Here is a 26,876-nt window from a genome sequence, read left to right on the forward strand (position 1 = left end):
CGCTCACTACGTCCTGAAGATGTTATTTATGCGTTTAATTCGACAGCTCATGGAGCACAGACGACCTAAATGGCGGGAACCACGAGAGGGAGTGAGAGTCCTCCTCGTGCGTATTGGAGCTGCGCGCTCCTAATGTGCTCCATGAGCAGCCACTTGTTTGCTTCAGTTTATTGGAGTTGACATGACATTTCAATTATTGTTTTCATTTATATTCTTAAGGCTTTTTTCGTTCTTTAACATTAGGCAGGGTGATTGGCTTTTGCCAGTTATTTACTGCTTGGAAGCTAGATGCAGCCTTTGTGTTTCACGATAACCGTACCTCCATCGCTAGAGGAAAGAAAAAGGTGATATGCGCGCATACAGGTAAGCCTCTTAAAGATGTCATGATTATTAGGCACCATTAACAACACTTGCCATGAATGAGTAGAGCATACAAGCCACGGACAGCGTACTGATCGGTTTTCAACAGTGCGGCCAATAGTTTTCTCCCGGATCATCATTGCAAATTAAATAAGAGTTAGTTGTTTCATCTCTACCAAACCACCAAACAAATCAGTGAAAAGATGGTCGGGATATTTTCGTAGATCTTAAATCATAATCTGTGACTTGGAGCAGGCTATTGAAAACATTGAAGACGTATAAGAAGATTGTTTTGATAGTTCATATATGAAGGTATGTGGATATGACCTGAAAGGGACCTGATAAGCTGTACCTTGGCATTAACCGAGTCGGGAGGGATAATTCATAAGCCTCTGTATTACACTTCCGACGGGAGCACATTGTTTGATAGTGTATTATCATATTAAACGAAGAAATCCTCCTGACTACACAGACATCCAAGAGGCAAAGTAATTGCAACGTGTAGTCATAGCAACAGGTACTTGCGTCTCCTCTCTTTCGACATTGAGAGACATCTTCAACGTCAATGCGGCTATGTGCGTGTGCAAATGAAAGGACTGTGCTCTGCGCGTTACAATGATTCGTCCTCCATACAAGTTTTCACCGCTCCGTGTTCAACAGGTTGCTCACGATGAGAAGGATGTGCGGCGGATGCGTCAAAAGTCTGAGCTTGCTTGCACCGCTGGTCGCGTGCTATAGGTACCATCTGTAGTGTTTTCGAGCTATTGTATCTGACAGCCTTAAATCAATCATCTGATAATTGAAGAAAGGGAGAATGTATTCAAAGGCAAGAAACAGACTTAAGTGGGGGAGGACCGCTTGTCTTCTGTCTGGTGTCCTGATGTGCTGCGTGTACCAGCTCTCTCCCAGACATCTGGAGACAGGAACAGCAGAGGATGAGGAGCGCTTCCTCTCCCGGGAGTTGCGGCGCTCCAAGCCCAGGAGGACAGACGCTCCTCCAATACATACACCATCTCCGCCGCCCACCAACAGGACCAGAGACATCACAAGGCAGTGCATCTTTGTGGAGCCCCTGCCCAGGCCACCCACCACCCCTACTCCCACTGTGACCACCACCCCCAACCCCACCACACCCTTTGCCCCGCTTGGAGACGCCCCGCACATGAAGGGGGTGTACCCCAAGGACTTGTTCACGGTGGAAGACCGGCAGAAGGGCTGGGTGCTGCTGCACATTCTCGGCATGAGCTACATGTTCGTGGCACTAGCCATAGTTTGCGACGAGTTCTTCGTGCCGGCACTTGGGGTCATCACTGACTGGCTGGAGATCTCTGACGATGTGGCGGGGGCCACCTTCATGGCTGCCGGTGGGTCGGCGCCGGAGCTGTTCACCTCGCTCATCGGCGTCTTCATCTCGCACAGCAACGTGGGTATTGGCACCATCGTGGGATCGGCCGTCTTCAACATCCTCTTCGTCATCGGCATGTGCGCGCTGTTCTCGCGCACCCTGCTGCACCTCACCTGGTGGCCTCTCTTCCGGGACGTGTCCTTTTACATTCTCAGCCTGCTGCTGCTCATCGTCTTCTTCCTGGACAGCACCATCCACTGGTGGGAGAGTGCAATACTGCTGCTGGTCTACGTGTTCTATGTCACCTTCATGAAGCACAACGAGGAGCTGGAGCTGATGGTCAAGGAGCAGCTCAGGAAGCACCAAAGCATCGTCACTGTCCTGGGAATGGAGGAGACTGAGCCGGAACCTGAGAAGGTAAAGTTCCCTCACCCTCATATCATCACTCCACCACACCCTCCCCTCCCCCATGTATGCACGGACATGCACAGACACACTCACATTAAAGATTTTTCTGGACTGGAGAGACAGAGAGAGAGTGTGTGTGTGTGATAGAGAGAGAGAGAGAGAGACCTAAGACCTAAGCTGATGTGATGCATGAGATTGAACAGGTATTCTGAGATTGGTCAATGCAGAATCTGGCCTCCTTTCATCTGAAGAGCTGGGAAACATCAGAGCATGTGTGGACATAATCAGACAGATTCAACATAATTACTCAGCATGTGTATTCATTACGCCACTTGACCTGGTCAGGCAGGAGGGGGGAGGAGAGGAGTGGAGTTGGCCCTTTGATGTTAGAAAAAGGATCGACCGCAGGTGTAAAGACTGACTCTGCTACTACCAAGTAGTAGAACATCTATTGTGTGTGTGTGTGCATGTTCTGTTTGTGTGTGCGCAATTATTCAACTGCTTCATGTTATTTTTCTATAACAGACGCCATGAATGTGACAAACATGAAGAGTGCTGGTCATGTAATCGGTAGAGACTGGAGGGCAAAATGGTTTAGGTTTGTCCCCTTAGTGTAGTCCAAAAGGAGGCACCACCTTACAGAATAATGTGGTAAACTGCTTGAAGTAACAATACACTGGAAAACTGGAGGGACACTGAAACAAGAGGGACCCAGTTTCTGTTCTGAGAAGATTTATGTCCATGCTCTGAGTGGACAGACTTCAAAATTCATGGCAGGTTCATAACCTATTGGAAACACTAGATTGCGGGGACATCAATGATGCAGGCTGTAATTTTCAGTTTGCTTCATGTTTTTTTCCCCTCAAAATGTAGGAAAGCGAGCCTGCAGTTGAAGAGACAAAACCTCCTGAGCCACCCCGAAAAGAGAGCCTCACTCTGAAGGTACGGGATTTGCATTTCAGTGTACTATAGGTGTAAATGAATACACATTGAAAAATTATATAGAATCATATATTGCATAATACTACACACACACATACGTAAATTGTAATTAGTTAATACTTTAACTAAATGCAATTCTTACAGCTGGCATAAAATATTCCCTGGTGTAAAGCCTGATATGTATCCTCATTTCACAGCATGTACTCAGATCCACAGTTTTGAAATGTACGTATATCACTTCTATTTTTCTCTCTCCTCTTCATCTCTCTCAATATTGCTTCCTCTCTGTCTATCTGTTTCCCTTTTCAAATCCCTCTATGCACAGGTGAAGCCAGCTTTGCAGCGTGGGGGAAGTTCAGCATCACTGCATAACACCACTATGAGAAGCACCGTATACCAGTTGATGATACACACCTTAAATCCTCTGGAAGGTATATAAGGAATGTGTGAATACACATACAAACACTTCATATATTCTTTTCGTCTTGGACACACAGATACACACTGTTTCCTTTAGTCAATTTCAAATATCACTTTGTGTATTGACAAATAAGAAATGTTTAAATGTTATTTCATTTGGTGGGGAGAAGAACCGACTGCTATGGTGCTCTCCCTGAGAGCTGGACACTCATAGAATCAAAACAGGATGATAGTACAGAGTAGGGCTGATGTAGACAGACATAGAGTCAGGACATCTCAGTATATGTGTACAGACCCAAGTGTGCGAGTGTGCGCAGCCAGCATTGGGGGAGGGGTAAGAGTGTCTGTTGAGTATGGATGTGTGTATATATGTGATTGAAGTGTCGGCTGAATACGGATGTTTTTTGTATATATGTGATTGAAGTGTCTGCTGAAAACGGATGTGTGTATATATGTGACTAGTTTCTTTCTGCGCACCCCAGCCCGCGACACAGCTCTGGGCCTCGTTTCCCGAACGCGCACTTAGCCTAAAAAGCACTTGAAATCGTTCGTAAGAGGAATCCTACGTTGCAGACGGGTTTCCCGACGCGGCACTTAGCTTAAGTGTATCTTTCGTTGAGAAGAATTCTACGTGTGGTCAGGACCAGTAGTAACTTCACACTTAGCGATGCAATCCACCAGGGGCGTCGTTCGCCCTATTATAGAAGAAATCCAAAGGATGTTTCTGTGTATAGCACATCATGAGAATGTCATTGTTTCACCTGCCTATTCCCATCAAAATAGAAATAAAGAATATTGAGTATTTGAAAATAAAGATTAGGCTATACAAAACTAGTGCAGTGCCCGTAGGAATTATGCATTCTGTAGTGTTAGCAGACGTAGAGCTGTTGGGTAGTGTAATGGCAAGACATATTTGCACTCCACATAGGTACAGGTTACACTGAAGTATTATTGTGATGCATGTTTCCTTTTCATTAAGAAATGTGTTAATGGTAGCCTTATTGGAGAGTTACCAACAAATAAAGTTTGAGATTATGTAGTGGATGCAGTTGAATATAGATGTCAACGTTGCTGTCTAAACTATAAACTAAATGTCATAAAGAAAGAAATGTTATGGTTGAAATAGGATCACTTCTTTATTGTAAGGGTAAGTGTAGGGTAAGAATGGTCATGCAGTTGGACTCAAATGTAGGTTCATTTTATTGAATGTATGTAGCCTACTGTACTGTATGACTTCGATGATGCTAGCTTTGACAGCCCACTCTCAGACAGATCGTAATAAATGTCCTTACAATGGGAACACAGTTTAAATACTCTGCTGGAGATGGCGTTACTATCCCCGTCCCGAATTCAGTGCACAGTGCACAGTGCACGTTCGATGCACGCATAGGCTAGCTAATTTCACAGCAATTAACGTAAACAGGTTAACGTGACGTAAACAGCTCCTAAGAGATACTTAAGAACTCGTGCACGTTGCGCTCGTGCACCTGACTTTAAGTTGATGGTTGGGAAACGCACGTAAATAGAAAGTGTTACTTAGTCTACGATGTCGCGAAAATCCACGTAGGCCGTTAAGATACGTCGTTATCGGGAAACGAGGCCCTGTCTTATTTGACATTTTGTGTCCTTGAGGGTGGGTCCCCTCCACTGGCCAATGTGTCTGTGGCTTAATCAGCTTTTGATAGAGCTGATAAACTCTGGCTAAGAGGCACACCAATCAGGGCACAATCTCTTTGTCTAATTCCCTGTCATAAACACGCTCTCTGTCTATCTGTGTCCGCATTTCTCATATTCTCTCTCTCTCTCGCTTTCTCTCACTCTCTCTCATACACACACACACACACTCTCTGTCTGTATGTGCCTGCATAACTATTATTCTCTCTATCGCTCTATCCCTCTCCCTCACACATACACACACACACTCTCTGTTTGTCTGTGCCTGCATTTCTCTTATTCTCTCTCTCCCTCTCTCTCTCTCTCTCTCTCTCTCTCACACACACACACACACACACACAGATGCAATGCATAACTACCCCATACACAGCATTACTAAACCAAAGACATTATATGGAAAACCAATGGATTTTTATATCAATTTTCACAAAACTGGCAACAGTGAAAGGCATCAGTGTATTGAAGAACGTGACCACACACTCATACTGATCTGGCTAACACCAGGGAGACATACTAACACAAACACACACACACACACACACACGTTGACCTGGCTAAGACCAGAGAGACACTCTCTCACACACACACATTCACTGACACAAACACATTAACCTGGCTAAGACCAGAGATACACACTTACACACACTCACTGACACACTCACATTGACCTGGCTAAGACCAGAGAGAAACTCTATCACACACACCCACACACTCACACACATTGACCTGGCTATTAGCTCCCATTAAAACCATGCTCTGCCGATCAGCTCCAGCATGTCTCCCACCAGTCATAAATTAGCACTCTAACGCTCTTGAGAACGAGCTTTCATAACTAACAATTAAGGTATAAAATACCCTAAGAGTGATTACCAATGCTAAGGTAATGCAAGCAGCGCCTGCCAAATTATTGACGTGCATTTAGACACGTTACAGGCTCAGACATTTACAGGCCATTTCTCTCCTCAGAGACCATGCTTAGCCGTGAGTTAAGGGCTCCATCCAGAAAGGACAGGAGAGGTAAGGCTCCTCCAGTACTAGGGAGTAGTCTTTGGAGTAACTGTGATTCATCAGGTGCCCATCACTGCATGCTCAGAAGCCTCTCATAAGAAGCATACACATGCACTCAAGTCAATGCATCGAAAGTCATCCGTATGGTCGCTTTACTTTCACATAGGACATTCAGTATGTATTCAGAATGGTTGAATGTAAACACATCCACATTCTCTCGACTCTGTGTTATATATTCTTAGTTACTGCATTTTTAACACTCACCTACGTTATAATTGATGCATGATTTGCACATGTTGATCATTGCATGTTACATTTCCATAATTCCCATCCCTGCATGGTGCATACTGCATTTTCATGCTCAACCTGCTCAGTTACTCTGTCTTAGTATGTGACCTTCCAGGAGGAACGATTTTCAATGTCATTCATCTGAAGAATGTTTTTGATCGAGTACAATCTATCAATCTAATCTTTCTTAGTAATGGCGATTAATGGGGAAGTAACAAGCTCAACGCAGGCCAAAGGTAAGGGAAGCTGATTGTGTTTATGAACACATTTGATTATGTGGATTTTGTGAGTTATGCTGTGTTACATCAGGGTTAGCTGTGCAAAATAGATAGTTTCAAACACTTGTTGTGATGTCTGTAGGTGGTGTATCGGAGGTATTTTGAGCTGGCTTAATGACTTTTTATCAAAGGCTTTTTATTCGATAGGGCTTATTGAAGGCACTTACAGGAGGGGGTAGTCCATTAGACAACCAAGCCTGAAATACCTGAAAAACAGTCAGATAAAAGTGGCTTTAACCCTTTGAAGTCAGTTGCATTGTGGAGAATACATGAGATCAGTTTTGTCACACTTATGCAATAATAGCGTTGCTTTAAACCTTAATGGCCTTTCCTTCCAAATAATAAAAGTAACTAAAATAACTGAAATGCTCAAGTATGTTTATCTGTCAGTCAGAGCGCCAGTAGTACTGTAGTCCAAACATAATACTGGTTATAACTTTTCGTCAGTTAAAAGTGTGAGGAAAGAACATTGCCTTTTGAAACTTCAATTCAATCTAATTGAGGATTCCGATTATGACCAGTAGGCTAAGTGTGATTTATTAACTCACAAATGGCAACTTGATAGACAGTGGGGAGTTCATCTGTTACCAGGGTGCAATTTCGTATGAGTGGGATTTCCGTCCCTCTGGTCTTTATATTCCTTCCTCTGCTGAATCGTTTTTATCCCCAGTGGAGACAAATGTACTCCCCTTCCCCATCAATTAAGGCTACTTCACCAAAAGACCGCAGAGATGAGACTGTGCCAATGTGATGATCCATGCAGGGCTTTTCAGGATATCACCAAGCACAAATAGTCTATTTGAGCTGAAAATCTACAGCTAACCAGCCAAATGAAAAGGATTCAGTGCAGCAGGGCAGAATTTTCAAAACCCCTCTCATCGAACATATTACTCCAGTCCTTCAACTGTTTATTTGGCTCCATGCTAAATACAGAATCCTTTTCAAGATTCTACTTCTTTTTTTGAAGACTCTTCATGACCTAGCTTGGTTGCACCTCACATTTTTTTACATCCTTAATACTGACTCTCGCCTATTTTGATTGTTGATGTTATTTTTTTGAACATATATAAATATTTAATTTTATATTGTTACCTTTCCTGATTGTTTGCTACTGTGTGTTGCTCATTTTTGTTGATTGTTTGGTAAGGTGTCTTCGGGTGCCTTGAAAGGGACCTACAGTGTGCATTTATTAAGACTGTGCTTACAGTTGAGTGCCCATAAATGATCAGACTCACATTCTTACTGCTCTCAGATTATTGTTGCTGAGATTGCACTAAATAATCAAATATGCACTTTAGGATCAATGTTTGAAAGAAAATGGAGAAAAATGAAAATGTAAAAATGTCAAGGCATGTCAAACTACTTAAAAGTTGCCTGACAGGTCTCAGACCTAAGAAGGGTGCACTAGATAGCTGAGCTTGACCAGTTAGCCCAAACACAATTGTACTGAAAGCCTGTGTTATGCAGCAAAAGTCCACTAATTTGCAATATATCTGTGAGACAATTCTAAGGGAAAATCGCAGTAAAACAAAACACTGAAATTCAGACAATTTCTGAGGGGGAATGGATAATGTAACAATAAATACATCAAGTATTGTAGTTTAGTATTTATTATTACACTAGGTCTCTATTGCTCGTAGCTTGATGGTTCTCTCCCTTGTACGTCACTTTGGATAAAAGTGTCTGCTAAATGACTAAATGTAATGTAATGTAATAATGTGTGTGTAAGATAAGCATGAGCTTCTGCAAAGTTCAGCGCCCAGTAATTAATCTGGGTTGCCAACTCTCTTACTCTTGGCTTGAGGCTCATATGTTTAGGTTTTGTTTCACAGTATCACGCGACAGTGCTTTTTCGCCATGGGCAGTGTGTCTCATACTGAGAATTGTGATTTCATTTTGAGGGGACACTCTGTGCCATGCCTTGATAGCTCTCAAAATTGGCAGCCCTTCTCCCATGCAGATTGGGAAGAGCAGTGGAAGGAGAGGTCTGGACTCTCAAGAAACAGCTGCGGACCATAATGATGGGGCTACAAATGAATCCTCTTCTGGGAGAAGGGAGTCATGTATTTGGCAGGGAAAGGCAAGCCGGTAGTGGCAGGTCAACAGTGCCATGGTTTGTGTACTGTTACAGTGCAAAGCAGAGTACGATATCCACACATAGCCATGGTACGTGCCAAATATACCACGTGTCCTGGGTATTACTGTTTTGTAACACAGTTGCTAGTGATCAACAACATGATTTGCCCACACATATTACCAGAAAATGCTTTTTGAATTTTCTTCTGTATTTTTCTGTTTGGTAAGTTATCGGTTTTATTTCAACGCAAAACTCCAGGTTAGATCTGTCTATTAAGATTGTCCTTCAGCCACCAATGAGCGCAGATCACTGCATTGAAGGGCTTTTCTTCCTCCTTGATCTTTGCATGTTAAGTCATGCCTGTGTGACGGGAATTGATGTGACCTGCAGCTTCATGATGCGTGGCGTGTTTATGTGTTTTTAGTGCTTGTCCATGTGTCAGTGTGTTGACCCCGTAATCAAAGTGCTATTCTGGGGCAGGGGGTGGGGGGCGTACATATGCTAATTTGGCCTTGGAGTGGCAAACGGGAAATTGTCTCAGGGTGAAGGGGCTCTTCGAGCACGTCCGAGTGTCTGGCAGACTGAAGAGGAGCTCATCAGTTTTTGATTAGCATAAACATACACCACACGTGCACAATCACACAGAAGCAAACACTCTTTCTGTGACACACTTGCACACATACACACACAAACAAATACACACTCTGTGTGATACATACACACACACACACACACACACACACACACACAGACACACAGACACAGAGTGATTGTTCTAGATGAGGAAGCATTTATAATGTCACTCTAATCAGTAGACTAGAGGGTAAGTCGAGGCAATCAGTGTCAGGAATCTGCGTCAGTAGTGACAAGCTGTATCAACTGTTATTGACCAGGGCTGGACATATGTGTACATCGATCACTTCACAATCAGCGTCATTACAACATAATGAGAACTTTCAGCACTGTTAGTAGTGCACATTTATATTTCAGCAAAATAGAACAAATTTACATTTTTTCTTTAATATTTCTGAAACACCAAACATTAAAACAGTAGTTTGAACACCAATATCAATGGTTACATGAGTGAGGATAGCTTTCATGATGTGTTGAACAAGTCTCCCATTTCTCCCTGTGTAATGACTCGACTCACTATGTTTTTTTTTGGTTTGCTCAGGGACCAAGAAGGCTCTGCTGCCCTCCGTCTCAGTGCAGGTGACCCCCCCGCCTGAGCCCTCCACCTCTCAACCCCCCAAACAGGCGGATACAAAAGAGGGAGCAGAGAAAGAGAAGGTACACCACCTTCACACACACACACACACACACACACACTACACACAATTTTGCCATCTGGTATGATGTCATTTACCAATGATTTCATTTTCTTTTTATTTTATGCTATACATACACAAAATTCCATGCTCTGTACTTTCTTTGCAACTCTAAGCTTAAAGCAATATTTTTGTACTTAACTTTGTTAATGTGTTAGAATGTTTACAAATGGACACTGTCTAAAACACATCTCAAAGTGTACTAATCAATGTAATTTTAAAACTTACATCTTCAATGATTCAGTTTTCTGTACCAGTGGCTCTCCTTCCCAGTTCCTTCCATTAAACCTGACTAATCTATGAAACCTGTAATATAACTAGTAACAGAATCCATCCATAAAACCAGACTAATCTATGAAACACGCTAATATAACTAGTAACTGAATAAACCTGACTAATCTATGAAACACGCTAATGTAACTAGTAACACAATACATCTGTTATCTCATGCAGGAGGCTGAGGATGCTGGTGAATCAGATGATAGTGATGAAGGTGACAGTGATGAAGATGAGGATGACAGTGATGATGATGACGACGACGACGAAGATGATGAAGAAGAAGAAGAAAACGAGGATGAAGAGAAAGATGAACCTCTCTCGTTGGACTGGCCTGACACCCAGCGTAAGCGGGCCATCTATCTCTTCCTACTGCCCATAGTGTTTCCCCTGTGGCTGACCATACCTGATGTACGCCGACCGGTAAGTTTGCCGCACCGTCTACTCATCTTAAACACAAACTCAAGTTTGCCGTCTACTCATCTTAAACACAAACACACACACACACTAGAGATGCGCGGTTGGCGGTTGCACCCGCGGACTCCGCGGTTAAACCGCGGATCGGGCGGGTGACGTGACAAAAAAATATATTTTAATTAAATTCGGGCGGGTGGCGGTTTACCCAACGAAATTCAAAATATCTACACATTGTTAAATGTCGTTACCTACATCCAAGCACATTTTCAAATAATCAAATTTTCATCAGGCAGTAAATTGGCCTTGTTCCGTGTATGCATACAAAGCAAACAAAGGAAGCAAAAAAGTTTAAATAAAGTGATGATCCCTATCATGTTGCGTCTCTTTGCAACGCCGCAAACCTGCAAGCTATGAGTCAGCTGTCAGTATTGGAAGAAGCCTTAACGTGTCGTAGATGAAGCTGCCTGGGTTATTTTGTTTCGTTAGGCTATTAGTTATATTTTAAAACAGCCAGTCATTGTAGCCTACCACTCGTGGAATAAGGAATTTCAAAGAGATGATGGAGTGATTTGACTCAGAAGTGACATTGGGCATTGGTAGCGCGAGATGAACAAGTTAAACTTCTAGCTCAGTAACTTCACCAGCTAAGAAAGAAGGTAAGAAAAGTAGTCGGAAAACTTTGATTTGCAAGGCAAGCAGGCAAGTGTTGGGGTTGTTACAGTATAAAGCCTACAATGCGGTGAAATTTCGGAATGAATAGACTCAGCGTTTCCTTCTAAACTAAAAACAGTAGGCTATATTACCATATTAAAATGGTGTACCAAATTGCGTTTTATTACAATGATAAAAAAGTGTAGGCCTACTAGCCTATGGTAAGGTCAGGTTTGCCGATGTGCTTGGCTATTTTAAAGTTTCTCCAATGTGCATCGATCGGAGACAGACGTCACTTCACTGATAATATTCTGGGGATAGGCTACAACATAGCCAATAGGCTTTCATACTAGGGGCTTTATCCTTTATATATCTTTGCGGCATTTGATCAGTCTCCTTTCAAGAACAGGCAAGAACTTTCTATCCTCGCATCACAGCGCCTATACCTAAAAACAACAGGCGGATGGCGGGCGGGTGCGGTTTTGAAAATTGGTTAAAAAAATTGGTGCGGATGGATAGCGGACGGATCATGCGTTTTGTGATGCGGTTGCGGATGCGGATGAAATAATAGCCCATCCGCGCATCTCTAACACACACACACACACACACACACACACAGAAGCATGGATAAAACACACATGCAAACACAGGCCTGTGTGTACAGACACATATACACACACACACAGAAGCATGGATAGAACACACATGCAAACACAGGCCCGTGTGTACAGACACACATACACACACACTGACGCACATATCCGTATACACACACACATTTGCATGCATACAGTAAGGGCCACATTCGTCACACATTTCTTATGCTTCTAAAACACTTCTGTTATACAGGCAGTCAGTTAGCTACTTGTTAACTTATCTGTCGGCCTGTGTGTGTCTGTAGGCATCAAAGAAGTACTTTGCCGGTACATTTTTGGGCTCTATCATGTGGATTGGCATATTTTCTTACCTCACTGTTTGGTGGGCCCATCAGGTCAGTACATGAACAGAACCATTTGTATTTGTATGAATTTGTATTGGTGAATGGACAATGTACATGTTTTTTGTTGTTGTTGTTTATGTATTTGTGTAGGTAATGTAATGTAAGGGTATGGCTGCATATGTGAGTATTTATGGACATGTGTATATTTGCTACATTGTGTGTGTGTGTGTGTGTGTTTGTGTGTGGTGCGTGTTAACATATGCATGGGTTGGTGTGTTTGTAGGTGGGTGAGACCATTGGCATCTCGGAGGAGATTATGGGTCTGACCATCCTGGCCGCGGGCACATCTGTCCCTGACCTCATCACCAGTGTGATTGTAGCACGGAAAGGCCTGGGGGACATGGCTGTGTCCAGCTCTGTGGGCTCTAACATTTTTGATATCACTGTGGGGTAGGAAACAACACACACACACATGCACGACGCAAAACGCACGCACACAGTTTTTAATGGTAAATGACAAGTGTTAAATGGTGGCATATCTGTCGTTGACGTGTTGTGCCTGTACAGTTTGCCAGTGCCGTGGTTGCTGTACTCGATGTCTCACGGTGGCCAGGCAGTACCTGTCAGCAGCAACGGCCTCTTCTGCGCCATCGTGCTCCTCTTCCTCATGCTGCTCTTCGTCATCATCTCCATCACCGCGTGTCGCTGGAAGATGAGCAAGCGCCTGGGCCTCAGCATGTTCCTGCTCTACTTCCTCTTCCTGGTCCTGAGCGTGCTGCTCGAGAAGCGTGTCATCCTCTGCCCCGTCACCATCTGACCGCACCAGGAGTCACCGGGAGGCGGTCCACAAAATATGCTTCTGGAAGTGAACCGAGAGGGCCAAAATGAGGACGTCTCATTGGCCAGCCGTTAGAGGAACAGGACAGTGGCACTTAAATACTGAATGGTTGGGATCTCAGCAGATAAGAAAGCCATAAAACAGAGAGAGAGAAGCAGTGACAGCAAAATAGCAGCTTCAGAAATCGACTCATTAATGTGTGATCACTTCTATTGGCCTCATCATGTGAACTGACTAACATGTTAACACCATCAAGAACTTTGACTTATTTCTCCAATTAAGTTCTGAGCTACTGTGCAAAAGTGGTTTGGAGCCCAGAGTGTTTTGCTTAGAGGGGATTAAAAGAATATTATACAGAATAGTTACACACACACACATATATTCTGTATATAGTCACAACAGAACCCAACACAAACTCACACAAACATGCAAGTATAGGAAATCAGGGTTGGCCATGGTTATCTCTTAGTTTTTCTTCCATGCTACTTCCATGGTCCGAAGCTAATGCTCTTTGTATGTAAACAGCTAAGGGGGCACACTCTTGAGGGGCCAAGCATTAACTCTGTGTTTGTTAAGATCAGTCAGAGAGATATATGTCCACCATAAGAGTGCCTTCCATCACACTGTGCTTCTGCAAACCAGTTTCACTCGTAGGACATCACTCTAGTTTAGAATCTGTTTAAGTCAGATAATACAGAGTTATGGAGTCCTATTTCTAGATATCTGTGTATGTGTATGTGTTTCATGCATTCAATCTCACTTGGTGTTTTAAAAAAGCTGTTTCACACTCAATAACTACAAGAAGAGAAATCATATTTAATCTATGAAACATTTATATTCAATGAGTACAGATTTGAAGACCAAGCCTTTGGGCAAACACTAAAAGAACATTTCTGCGTTTATTGTTTCATGGAGAACTTGTTGTTATAAAGGTTGTGTGTGCTTCATATATAACCAACTGTGGAAATCTGAGAATTGAACCATGCACAGTTCTAAGTCAGGTTTAAAAGTTCTTCCTGGCACCAAAACAACGTTTTTCTGGCCTGTTTGTACCTATAACCTGGTGCCAAATAGAACGGAAAAAAATTAGGGCTGTTCACAAATTCTCCCAAATAAGGGCTTTTTGATTGTCATCTCTGAATAGTAGTGTTTGACAGTAGTTTCTGAAACGATTACCCTGCTGCCCTCTGCCGAACGTTTGGGACCTTCAGAGCTCAAGATACAAAGCTCTCAATCACCCTCTGGTTCACCGTTCCAAATAAAATATACAAAGGGAATATAAACATGATGCACTGTCACCTGAGAAGTGTTTTCATACCGTTTGTTTTACTTTGATTTGAAATTGGCTAAATGTTATTCACATAAAAAATGTGGTTGGTTAGAATTACAGTGACTAATGCCTTTTGAGAGCAAGATGACTATAGATTGATATCTTAGAGTAACATACACTTTCATTAACTGCTTTGACAATTCATCATATCTTTGTTGTGAAAGGCAGCATGAATCTGATTAAAACCCCCAAATGATATTTATGAAATTTGTGTTATTCATGCAAAAATCACTTTCATAAACAACAGACACACACAGGAGCCCGGACCACAACGATAAGCTCAGAAAAAGCAGATTTATTTACAACTGAGGAGCATATGGATCCATCTCACACCACATGATCCCAGTTTAGATCCAGAGATCCAACTGTGTGTTTACAGCGCTGTAAACAGATTAAAGCCTTTATAAAAGATGATCTGTCTACAAAGCATAGATACAAATATACATTGACTTCAGCAAATTAAAATGTTTTCATTTTTAAAACTAGATAAATACATATGCAGCAACAGTAATTGAGAACTAACCTGGTTGACAGGAATTTTCCCAATTTCATAGTTATTCCCTTTGTACGTACAAATTTGATAAAATCTTCAAGTTTTGTATTGATACCGATTGACAACTCATTTTGTGCAACATTATGAGACCTTTCTACCACTGGTGACGTCTACTGTCAATCAAGTGATGTGGCCAGCATGTCATTGGACGCCTCCCGGGAGAGGACCACCTCCAGTGGCCATGACGTCATCTCAACGAGTAGTTACACTATTGCTGTCACCAAGTTCGGAAGATGTCCTTGAAGGAAAGGTCGAGTGGAGGGAAGGTGTATATTTACTCACACCAATCATGAAAAGCCACAAAGCTGACTCACAGATGGCAAGGGTACAAACACTTATGTGAATGCATCAGACAGCTACACAGGCGAGGCTCAATTTAACTGACATGCTCTCCCATAAGGACAATGTGCAGTTACGGACTACAATATAATTATTATATATAATTATAATATTATTTATAATAAACTCTTCCCTGATATGACTCAGTCCTGGTGCAGAAGTGGAGATTGACAAATATAACAGTTCAAGAGCGCTTGGTTAAGATTTCAGCAATTACTGCTCAAAATATGAATTAGTCCTCATTGTCATTAATTACCACTAGTGGCATGTCTGAAACCTTGTGACATACTTTGTCTCTTCAATGTAGCCCAGGTGACTTGAGAGACGAGAAGGGCCTAGTAGACAAATGTTTTAAAAGCTATTGACTGCATGTTATGGATCAAATGGTGATCAAATAAAAAATAAAACAAAACAAAATAAAAATAATGAAAAGCTCATCTCCATGTATTCTTTGATTTAACCACATTCAGTATAGACCCTTTTTAATCTTAAATAAACCAATACATTAGTTCTTGTACTTTACCTCAAAATGGCGATGTGTGCTCCATTTGCAGACAGACGACAGAGCAAAACAGACATCAGTTTGCAATAACCAGCTAAAATATGAATTCATAATTTGGGATACAGACCTCATTTGGCAAAAAACCTTATTGTCAGTATTGTCATCTAACGTTTTCTCCACTTGCAGTTTAGTCTGAGTTATATGCACAGACACATAGAAAGCTATAAAACACACAGAGGCCTCTACACTAAAAAGCACCAGAGTTTTGCTTCCTTCCCCATGTTGTAAAAATAGTCTTACATTGTCATTTGCCAGTAAGTGTAAAAGTGCCCTTTTGAGATGAACAGACCAGTAGACCATTTTCTTGGATGGAATATACATATTTACAGTGTATATATTTGGTTTCCTGAACAAAAATAAAATGACTATGAAGACTATACACTGTCAAAGGCTTCTACCCGAATGTAATGTACCTAAAACACACAGGGTCACCACTTGGGTAATAGTGAGAACCACATGATCAACCCCTTGTGACACTGATCATAATTTTTTTCACAATTTTCTCCCAGCTTTTCTTTAAATAAATTCCCTGCGCGAATGTAAGTCTCCATCATGACATTACTTTCCACCATCAAGGGATGTCTCTTCCCTTACCTGTGAGTGTGTAGCTGTACCTCTGGGCCTACTAGATGCTAGCACATTAGCTAACTAATGTAGATCTGCACGTATTGCTACCAGCCTAAACTGCACCTAAAGCATGATACACTCTTGAGCTTGTGTACCCCTTGCTGTGGACTGTGTTATCTAGTCACATCATCACGTTGCAGCTGTTTGGGTCTGATGTGCTTGAGATCTCAGTAGCAGCAGAGCTCCTGTTGTGTCTTTGGCTCAAGATCACTAACTAAAGCAGAACTCAGAGAATGTAGTGACGTGGCTGTTGAGCAGCGCATGTGACAACACTATGCAGATCCTACTGTAGTGTTTACTATGCAGATCCTACTGTAGTGTTTACTATGCAGATCCTGCTGTAGTGTTTCCCCTTTTCTTGACTGGATTGGTTGATTTCACAGCTAGCTTACATGCTTAAAAAGCAGCATGACATTCAAAATTAAAAACTGTTAAATATTTCACCTGTAGATTTAACATCCATAATCTCAATGTTCATAATCTCAGCCTTGGCTCTGAGCAGTGGGACACGAATACTGACGTGAATACGTACGTATTATTAATTTATCATCAAGTCTGTCACACAGTATAGGTGGCAAATACTGAATGTCATTTTTCATTGACCAAACCTTTGGTTAACAGCACATCAGGCACATTCTCACAAGCGCTGTAGGAAACTCATAATCATAGCCATGACCTCACTGTGACCTCTACAACTAACACTGACTTATATTCTATTGTAACAATGACCTCTGGCACTTCATGAGCTGAGACTAAGGGTAACTGAGGAGAGTGTGTCATCTGTGTGTGTGTGTGTGTGTGTGTGTGTACATGAGTGTGTGTGTGTCTGTGCCTTTATATGTGTGTAGGCATACAAACTTTAGCCCAAATGAGAAAAATCACAGATACAAAATAACTGACCTCTCTGACATGGAGAATAAAAATAAAGGAAAACGACCTATTCATAAATAGTTACAGTTCTGTTAAAACAACTTTGACGATAGGCAAAATATTGCTGTTAACTCTCCTACGACTTAATCATGATGACTATATCATGAAATCTGTCTTGAAATTTACCTCCAAAATACTAACCCTTGTATTTACAGTACATCTACATGTTATGGAACATCTTTTGTGACATCACTTCCTGTTTTGCTTTGTCTGAAAAACACAGCGCCCTGTTAACAAGTCGGACAGTTGCTATGGTGATCGATGAGTCTGTAGGTACTTTCAGGTGAAAGGTTAGCACTGTGAGTAATACTGTGTGTGTGGTGATGACCTGGTGTCTCCAGGCCATGGTGAGGAGAGTGGTGTCCGAGGGGAGACTGGGCATTGCAGGGGGAATTCAGAGATAAGGCTCTCCAAAGGTTTTTCTGCACTCCATGACCCCTGTGCTGGGGGGCCGGTCACAGTTGTGAGTGAGCTTGACCAGAGCAGGAGACATACGGTCAAACGCCAACTTATACTCACGGTCAAACGCATCTGAGAGATAGAGAGAAAGACAGAGAGAGAGAGGGAGAGAAAGAGAGGAAAACAAATATAATAACCATTCTTTGAAGTTCCAAATCATGTAATAATTTGGTCCAGAAGAGACCACTCACCAATGTCAATGTTGTCTTTGCCCAAAGCAACCAAAGATAAGAAGAGGATGTCCCTGTACAGACTCCTAGAGTAAGATGGAAAAAAACGTCACAAATTCGTTTTCTCTCCTCCTGTGTGTGTTTGTGTGTGTGTGTACCTCTGTCTGTGGACTCCAACGGTGTGTGTGTGTGTATGTGTGTGTGTGTGTACCTCTGTTTGTGGACTCCAACCGTGTGTGTGTGTGTATGTGTGTGTGTGTGTACCTCTGTTTGTGGACTCCAACGGTGTGTGTGTGTATGTGTGTGTGTGTGTACCTCTGTTTGTGGACTCCAACCGTGTGTGTGTGTGTATGTGTGTGTGTGTGTACCTCTGTTTGTGGACTTCAACGGTGTGTGTGTGTGTGTGTGTGTGTGTGTGTACCTCTGTCTGTGGACTCCAAGGGTGTGTGTGTGTGTGTGTGTGTGTGTGTGTGTGTGTGTGTGTACCTCTGTCTGTGGACTCCGAGGGTGTGTGCGAGCAGCTGGAGGATGTGACACATAGGGGTGTGGATGTCGTTGCGCTGGATGCTCCTCACCACGCCCTGCAGCACCTCCTCTCCAAACACACTCTCCTTGTCATTCCCCAGCCTACACATGGGGTAACTCAGACCTGTGAGCACACACACACACGCACACACACACGCATACACACACGCATACACACACGCACACACACACACACACACAAACACACACACAAACAAGCACACACACAAACAAGCACACACACATACACAAACACACACAAAAGCAACCATACAAACACACACACAGCACACCATACAAAAAGAAACCACAGACACCCACGTACAAAACACAAACACGCACACACACATATGCCCAACCAAAGACATATACAAACATACACAACACACATGCACAAAGGGAGAAAGAAAAAATACAATCACAATTAAAATTGATTTAACAACAACCTACATCTACATACACACAGGGAGTGCACACAAAACCTCACCAGAACAGAAGGAACAAGCACACTGCACACTATTCAGACAGACGATTACATAAAAGACATTCTAAAAAAAATACTGATCACTTTAACACTCATTACACAAGGCAGAACACTAACAAAAAAATAAATGCAGGTGGAATTACCACCACCGTTAACGAAGCATTACTGACATCAGCTCTGAGACACTAGCATTAATAGACATACGACACCCAAGATGGCCGACTACAAACACACAAACAGATAAGCAGAGACAAAACAACACACAAGAGGGCCTACTGGAAACACACAGACAGCTGTATAAAGAGACGCAACAACACACAAGATAGCCGATTACAAACACAGACAGCTGAATAGACACCCCACTACAACCAACAAGGACAGCTTTACCAAATAGGAGCTGTGGCAAACTTTCCAAAACACTGACAGCATAACAAAAGGTCAAAAACAGTCAGCAAGGCCACACAGACGAACAATGACCAGTGCTGTATCGGCGTACGAAACATGGCAAAAGCCATAACAACACAGGACACATGTAACATGCACCAACAGGACACGTGTAACATGACTAGCTATATGTGTAACATGACTATACGTGTTACATTCGTCAGATCAGTATCAAGTCGCCACTATTATATGGGCCATCAGGAGAATAACCATGGTAACAGGACACCGTGTCACACATACACAAGCAGAGAATATGCAAGAGAGAGAGCAAGGAGGAGGCAGGAGAACACAGATGCAAAGAGAAGCAGGAAGACTCACTCTCAAGAAACAGAGTGCAGTTAAGCCCTGAAGGACAGAGACCACACACACACACACACACACACACACACACACACAGATACAGACACTCACACATACACACACACACACACACACACACACACACACACACACACACACACACACACACACACACACACACACACACACACACACAGATACAGACACTCACACATACACACACACACACACACACACACACACACACACGCACCCAGACACACAGAAATAAGCACAAGTACCAACAAAGCAGAGACCAGCAATTACCCTTGAACACAAGCACCATAGAAGGGGAAAACATGTCTGAAAATAAACTTCTGTGTCTGTCTTTGCCATTGCACTCTCCTGTTTATGCCCATTAGCTCAACAAAGCCAGACAGCACCTGCTATTGAAACCATGTCATCATGTTATTGGCGCAGTGTTTCAGTTGGATGTTTGAAAAGTATATTTATTTATAAAGAAGAAAAAAAAAACAGAAGAAAAAAAATCAGTCTGTAATTGCCCAAAATCTGTCCAAACACAACACCCTCAATTCTGCAGGTTTCTGCTGTGATCATGTAAGTGCTTGTTTAGAGGTCCAATACTGAAGAGCTGTACAATATGCTTGTTGTCTAGAGTTAAAATTAAGGATTCAATGACCTTGAATAATTCCGCTAGTCTGTAAGTATGCACTCCTGTACTCCTACACACTGGATAAAGAGCAGGAGCGTGAGGTCCATCAATGTGACTGTGTGTGTGTGTGAGAGTGTGTGTATGAGTGTGTGTGTGTGTGTGTGTGTGTGTTGGTGTGGGTCTGTTTGTGAACATGTGTGTGTGTGTGTGTGTGTGTGTGTGTGTGTGTGTGTCAGAGGGTGTCTGTCTGTCTGTCTGTCTGTCTGTCTGTCTGTCTGTCTGTCTGTCTGTAAATATGTATGCATATACATTCATTATGTACGTATGTATAAATGTGTGTATGTGTGAAGGGCTGTTGACGTTGGCAGGTGTTGGTGTATGCACTCACTTTGTGTGTTCCACAGGATGTAGAAGGGCTGTACGGGGTCCTGGTGAAGCTTCAGGTTGTCCCACAGGATCTGCACCAGCACGTGCTTACTGTCCTCAGACATCCAGTCACGAGGTACCTGCACAGGAGAGGAAGGGCACTGTAAACGCACAATATTAATTATGTTAATTCACACACACATACATTTGATTCATTTATTTGGAATGACCAATACTGATACAACACCACAGCATCCAAATAACACACACACACACTCACACAAACACATACACACACACACACACATACACACTCACTCACACACACACACACACGCATACACACACACACATACATACAGACTCTCTCTCTCTCACACACACACACACGCATACACGCAGGTACATGTTTATATCTTAATTTATTTTGTTTCCATTTGTTTCGGACAGGGTTTTTAGAAGACACACAAGATAAATGAATTCCTCAAAATCAAGACATAAATACACTGAACACAAGAAGAATTCTCTCTGTGATGGGAAACGGAGAGAGGTGTGGACACAGCGTGACACTGAACACAGAGGCGGCGCAGCTTGAGACTCATAAATCATTCACAGCCTCACATAACTCTCCCAGCGCTCACGGCACAGATCTCCAGCACAGGGCTGAGCTTCAGCTTCACCACTTCAGGAGTGCCTTGCTTTACCAGAGTTTGGGTTACATTATTATTATTAATGCTACACACCTGTGTATTTATCAGATGGTACGTCTGCATTGAGTGCCTGTGTTTCCGTTCATGCGTACAACATGAATGTGCATATGTGTTTGCGTGTGTGAGTCTGTGTGTGTACCATAACGTATATGTGCGTGTATGTGAATACCTGAGATCCCCTATTGCAGTGGTCTGATGTAAGGATGAGGCCTGGCAGGTTGCTGGGCAGATCAAGTCGGCGGAAATACCACACAAGGTTCCAGAATATTATGGGATGGTGATCCACCAGCCCTGACAGAGTGATGGACTGGAGAAAAGAACCATTTCACAATAAAGACATTGCGGTAAAGAGGACATTACTATGCAGAAAGACACTTTGGGCCCTATCTTGCACCCAGCGCAATTGACATTGTCACCGACGCATGTATCATTCCTATCTTGCACCCGGCGCACAGCGCGATTTTCCCTCCAGAGGCGCGCTTCGAAATGAACTTGCGTCGACATGGGCGGGGGCGGAACAGAGAAGGCGTTTCTCTGGCGCAAGTGGTATTTTGCAGTTTCAAAACAACGCCGTGCGCCATGCGCCATTGACCAAAAAAAAGCTGGTCTAATGTGAGGCGCAATGTCTAAAGTCTGTAACGCGTATTCAGAACGCTATTTTAAGGGCGCATGTGCTTGCCCGCACAGTATAGGACCTGTAGGCTACACTTTACTTCTGTCGTCTTCACGAGAGATTTACACAAATTGTTTGGCAAGCCATATATAATTACAAGGAAAATAAAGTATTTACCACATGAGGAAAGACATTTAAAAACTAGGCATACATCTAGCGTACACAATTGACCCAAATGAATCAGGTTAATTGAAGCTGCGTGACATTTGATTTATTGTATGGCTTTGTTGCATTTATTTAATGCCAGTATTATTATAAATCTTGTAAACTCATCTCTGTGTATGTGGACTTTATTTATGTACCTTGGGTTTGGTCAGCTGGTGCACTGGCTTGGGTGCCGATTTCCATGCCCCCAAATCCCTGCACGCTTTCAGGCGTGAGGGTAGACGTGGCGATGTCCTCTGCTGCCGTCAGATCCTGGGTCGAGGCAGATCCACCTCCCGTGAAGGCACGAGAACGTGTGTTACCTTCCAGCTTGGATGTCCCACGTCTCCGGACGTCATTATAGCGTTTTCGGCAACGTTTTCGGGTGCCCCGTTGCAGAAACAATCACGGCAATATCTTGACATGCTTGTTTGACTTTGCTTACTTTTGGAGGGTTTCTCGCATCCCCATATATATCTATCTCCCGGCTTTTTACAAAGCCATAAAATAAATCAAATGTCACGCAGCTTCAATTAACCTGAATCATTTGGGTCAATGTGTAGGCTACATGTATGCTTATTTTTAAAATATCTTGGATATGGATTTCACAATGATTTCCTCAAGTGGTAAATACTTTATTTTCCTTGTAATTATATATGGCTTGCCAAAAAATTGGTGTAAATCCCACGTCGGTCTCCTCGGCTGTGAACTTCTCCGGTGTTCCACCAGGTAATTCCGCCATCAAAATAACAAGCCGCTATGGACTATGCACTTCTCGCTCTTAAAGGGAATGTGAAATGACGCTCCGATTGGTTTATTGCATATTACGCCCAAACCACACCTATGGCTGAGTAACCTCCTTTGGACCAACCCTTTTGACACTTGCGCGGGACGCAAGTGTGTTTTTTCCGCCGTTAAAATAGCAACTGCGCCATAGAGCCGCCCACACAGCTACTTGCGCTTGGCGCCGTCCTACTTGCGTTTCTGATCGGCAAGATAGGGCCCTTTGTGTCTGGATTCTCAGTACATTAACACATACATGAACTGGTGCACAGAGATCATAACACACACACACACACACACAGACACACACCCCACTTTATTGGTGTGTAATTTCGGTCGATATCCCCATATTGATAGCTTTGCGAACACACACACACACACACACACACACCTGGTCTCCCTCATTCTCCAGCAGGCTCTCTAGCTCCTTCCACAAGACCAGAGGGCTCAGGTAGGGCACTGTCACTGGCTCAGGGTTGTGCAGACGCCACTCCATACTCAACGGATCCTGAAGGACAGATAGAGAGAGAGAGAGAAAGAGAGAGAGAGAGAGAGAGAATGAGAGAGAGAGAGAGAAAATGAGGGATGGAGGGAGAAAGAGAAAAAGAGACCGGAGTAAAAAGACATGAGCCCCTCTAGAGTGAAGTCTGTTTTTAATTCAAACTTAAAACTAGCATCAGGGACACGTTGCTATCTACTGTATGTGTCTGACTACTGTCCTACAGGTAGTGGTGTGCATGTGTGTCTGAGTGTGTGTGTGTATGTGTGTGTGTCTGAGTGTGAGTGTGTGTGTGTGTGTGTGTGTGTGTGTGTGTGTGTGTCTGTGTCTGTGTCTGTGTGAGTGTGTATATATGTGTGTGTCTCTGTGTGTGTGTGGGTGTATGTCTGAATGGGTGTGTGTGTCTCTGTGTGTGTATGTGTGCGTGTATGTCTGAGTGTGTGTGTGTGTGTGTGTGTGTGTGTGTGTGTGTGTGTCTCACTGTGGCCTCATTCAGACGGCTAGGCAGGCTGCCGGTGGGGACCCTGTGCAGGGGCCTTGGCGACTCCTCCAGGGGTCCAAAAGCGCTGACGCTCCGTGCCATGGGGGCCCCTGGGGACAGAGAGCCCTGCTGCCTCTCCGCCGGGATATCTATATATGGAGCCCTGCAGAAGGAACTGCTTCTACATACAAACACACGCAAACACACATGCATACACATGCACGCACGCACACACACACACACACACACACACACACACACACACACACACACACACACACACATAAACACACACACACATAAACACATCGTTTCATATGTGGGGAAGCATATTTCAGAGAAGACCCAAAAGCTTCTTAGGGTGGTCTGTGTGTGCGTGTATGTGGGTGTACCTGTGTCTGTGTGTGTCTAAGTACCTTCATGTGTGTGTGTGTGTGAGTATCTGTGTGTTTGTGTGTGATTACCTGTGTGTGGGTGTGTGAGAGTACCTGTGCGTTTGTGTGAATACCTGTGTGTGTGTGTGTGTCTGAGTATCTGTGTGTGTGCCTGTGTGTGTGAGTACCTGTGTGTGCTTGTCGGAGCAGGGGAGGTGGGGGAGAGGGTGGAGGTTCCAGTGTCCAGCCCCGTGGAGACAGAGTAAGAGGAGGAGTTCATCCAGTTAGCTTCATCTGCTGATGGACTACTCTTTAGAAACAACCTGGAAGGATGACACACACACACACACACACGCACACGCACACGTACACGCACACGCACACGCACACGCACACGCACACGCACACGCACACGCACACGCACACGCACACGCACACGCACACGCACACACCCACACACAAACCCGTGGTAAATAAACAGGTAGATAGGAAATGTACTAATGGACACACGACTGGTGGAGGGAATTGTGAGCGCTCTATCACCAATACACTACACTACACTATCACAGATGCCATATATACAGACATGCAAGAATGCATGAGTGGAGAGAACTTTTATTTTTTGTGTGATGTTTATGTGACTAACACTAGACAGACAAGTGACATCATCAGACAGATCAGACAACATACATACATGAACACACTCACACTCAACTTTTCTGAACTACTTGGTTTTTCCACTCTCATTCTCTGACACACCCCAACCCTACCTGTGTGTAGCCTGTACGCAGAGGTGCACTGAGAGACTGAGCTAGATGGAGATATGAAAAGACTGATAGCTACAGACACTGATGAACTGACTATCGGATGTGTGGTCTACCTGCTGCTTAACACACTGATGAAGTTACTGTGCGGTCTACCTGCCGCTTAACACACTGATGAAGTGACTGTGTGGTCTACCTGCTGCTTAACACACTGATGAAGTGACTGTGTGGTCTACCTGCTGCTTAACACACTGATGAAGTGACTGTGTGGTCTACCTGCTGCTTAACACACTGATGAAGTGACTGTGTGGTCTACCTGCCTCTTAACACACTGATGAAGTGACTGTGTGGTCTACCTGCCGGGGCCCCGCAGGTCCCTGATCTCCACGTTGAGGAAGGGCAGGAAGGGATTCCCACAGAAGGGGCAGATGGTGTTGAGGTTGGAGTCGTCTGCCGTCCAGCCAGCCATGATCTCCTCGTCGTACACCAGACAGTCACAGGTCTTACAGCGCGAGCAGCTGGAGATCAGGATCTGCAAACAAACAGACAGACACACACACACACACAGACAGACACACACACACACACACACACACACACACACACACACACACGCACACACCCAAACAAAACTGATGAGTGATGACCACAACTGCACTGATTTTGAAGGGGGGAAAAAATGCTAGTGCTGAATACTAAGCGTTGACACAAATAATATCTAGCTAGCTTTTTTTCATTACACCCAGAACAAACTTTGCAAACACACAGGGCACACACACCTCCATGGCATAGTTCTGGAAGATGCTTGTGTTGCTGGTGTATCTAGACGAGCCCAGGTCAGAGGGGTCAGGAAAACTGGGTGGAGAGAGAAGATAACCTTGGGAAAGAGACAGAGAGAGAGAGAGAGAGAGAGATGAAGACAGATTTAGACAACAAGAAAAAACCTGAACATCACGCCATCTACGTGGTCTAAAAACTGGACAGACATCAGAGGGCAGAAAGATCAACAGGCACACACACCACACACACACACACACACACACACACACACACACACACACACACACACACACACACACACACACACACACACACACACACACACACACACACACACACACACACACACACACACACACACACACACACACACAACCATACCAAAGATTTAAACAACAGAGACCTGAACATCATGTTTTCTCTCATGGTGTAATTATAACCATACTGTCATCAGGAAGCACAAAGATAAACTGGCGCAATCCCAAATACACACACATTTATGAACACACACATGAGTATACACACACTCCTGCACACACCCTTACCTGTGTTTAGGCTGCCGCGAGGGAAGCTGGCCCGAGGGTCGGGGCTCTGCACGCGGCTGTGCACGCGGCTGTGCATGGGGCTCCGGCGGGGGCTGCGCCTGGGGGGACCGTGGGGGACTGTGCGCTTCGGGG

The 26,876-nt window shown here is 43.7% G+C and overlaps 2 protein-coding genes across 8 annotated transcripts in view; one reads left to right on the top strand and one right to left on the bottom strand.

Annotated features, from left to right (window-relative positions):
- Window positions 1-1,174: 1,174 nt before the first annotated feature.
- Window positions 1,175-13,229, top strand: LOC308368888 (sodium/potassium/calcium exchanger 1-like; the record flags this gene model as incomplete). Its single annotated transcript, XM_080843176.1, has 8 exons — window positions 1,175-2,122; window positions 2,987-3,076; window positions 3,381-3,486; window positions 9,975-10,090; window positions 10,582-10,827; window positions 12,374-12,463; window positions 12,696-12,862; window positions 12,980-13,229. 8 exons carry the CDS (start codon window positions 1,175-1,177, stop codon window positions 13,227-13,229), a joined length of 2,013 nt encoding a protein of 670 aa, XP_080699302.1.
- Window positions 13,230-14,855: 1,626 nt separating this feature from the next.
- LOC308369326 (C-myc promoter-binding protein-like) overlaps window positions 14,856-26,876 on the bottom strand; it is a 55,984-nt gene continuing 43,963 nt past the window's right edge. For 3 of the 7 annotated variants that reach the window (XM_080843714.1, XM_080843717.1, XM_080843713.1), the window contains 12 exons: window positions 26,745-26,876; window positions 26,199-26,296; window positions 25,776-25,951; window positions 24,844-24,978; window positions 24,282-24,462; window positions 23,693-23,809; window positions 21,871-22,008; window positions 21,014-21,152; window positions 19,992-20,018; window positions 18,707-18,869; window positions 18,242-18,306; window positions 14,856-18,122 (listed from right to left, as the gene is read on the bottom strand). The exon at window positions 26,745-26,876 is cut by the window's right edge and continues 97 nt beyond it. In XM_080843714.1, the coding sequence (XP_080699840.1) occupies window positions 17,986-18,122; window positions 18,242-18,306; window positions 18,707-18,869; window positions 19,992-20,018; window positions 21,014-21,152; window positions 21,871-22,008; window positions 23,693-23,809; window positions 24,282-24,462; window positions 24,844-24,978; window positions 25,776-25,951; window positions 26,199-26,296; window positions 26,745-26,876 (1,508 nt within the window). In that variant the 3' untranslated portion in view covers window positions 14,856-17,985. The remainder of the gene's footprint in view (window positions 18,123-18,241; window positions 18,307-18,706; window positions 18,870-19,991; window positions 20,019-21,013; window positions 21,153-21,870; window positions 22,009-23,692; window positions 23,810-24,281; window positions 24,463-24,843; window positions 24,979-25,775; window positions 25,952-26,198; window positions 26,297-26,744) is intronic. The other 4 variants (XM_080843719.1, XM_080843715.1, XM_080843718.1 and 1 more) reach the window with 3 other exon arrangements.

The sequence above is a fragment of the Sprattus sprattus genome (genome assembly GCF_963457725.1).
Source record: "Sprattus sprattus genome assembly, chromosome: 8".
NCBI lineage: Eukaryota > Metazoa > Chordata > Actinopteri > Clupeiformes > Clupeidae > Sprattus > Sprattus sprattus.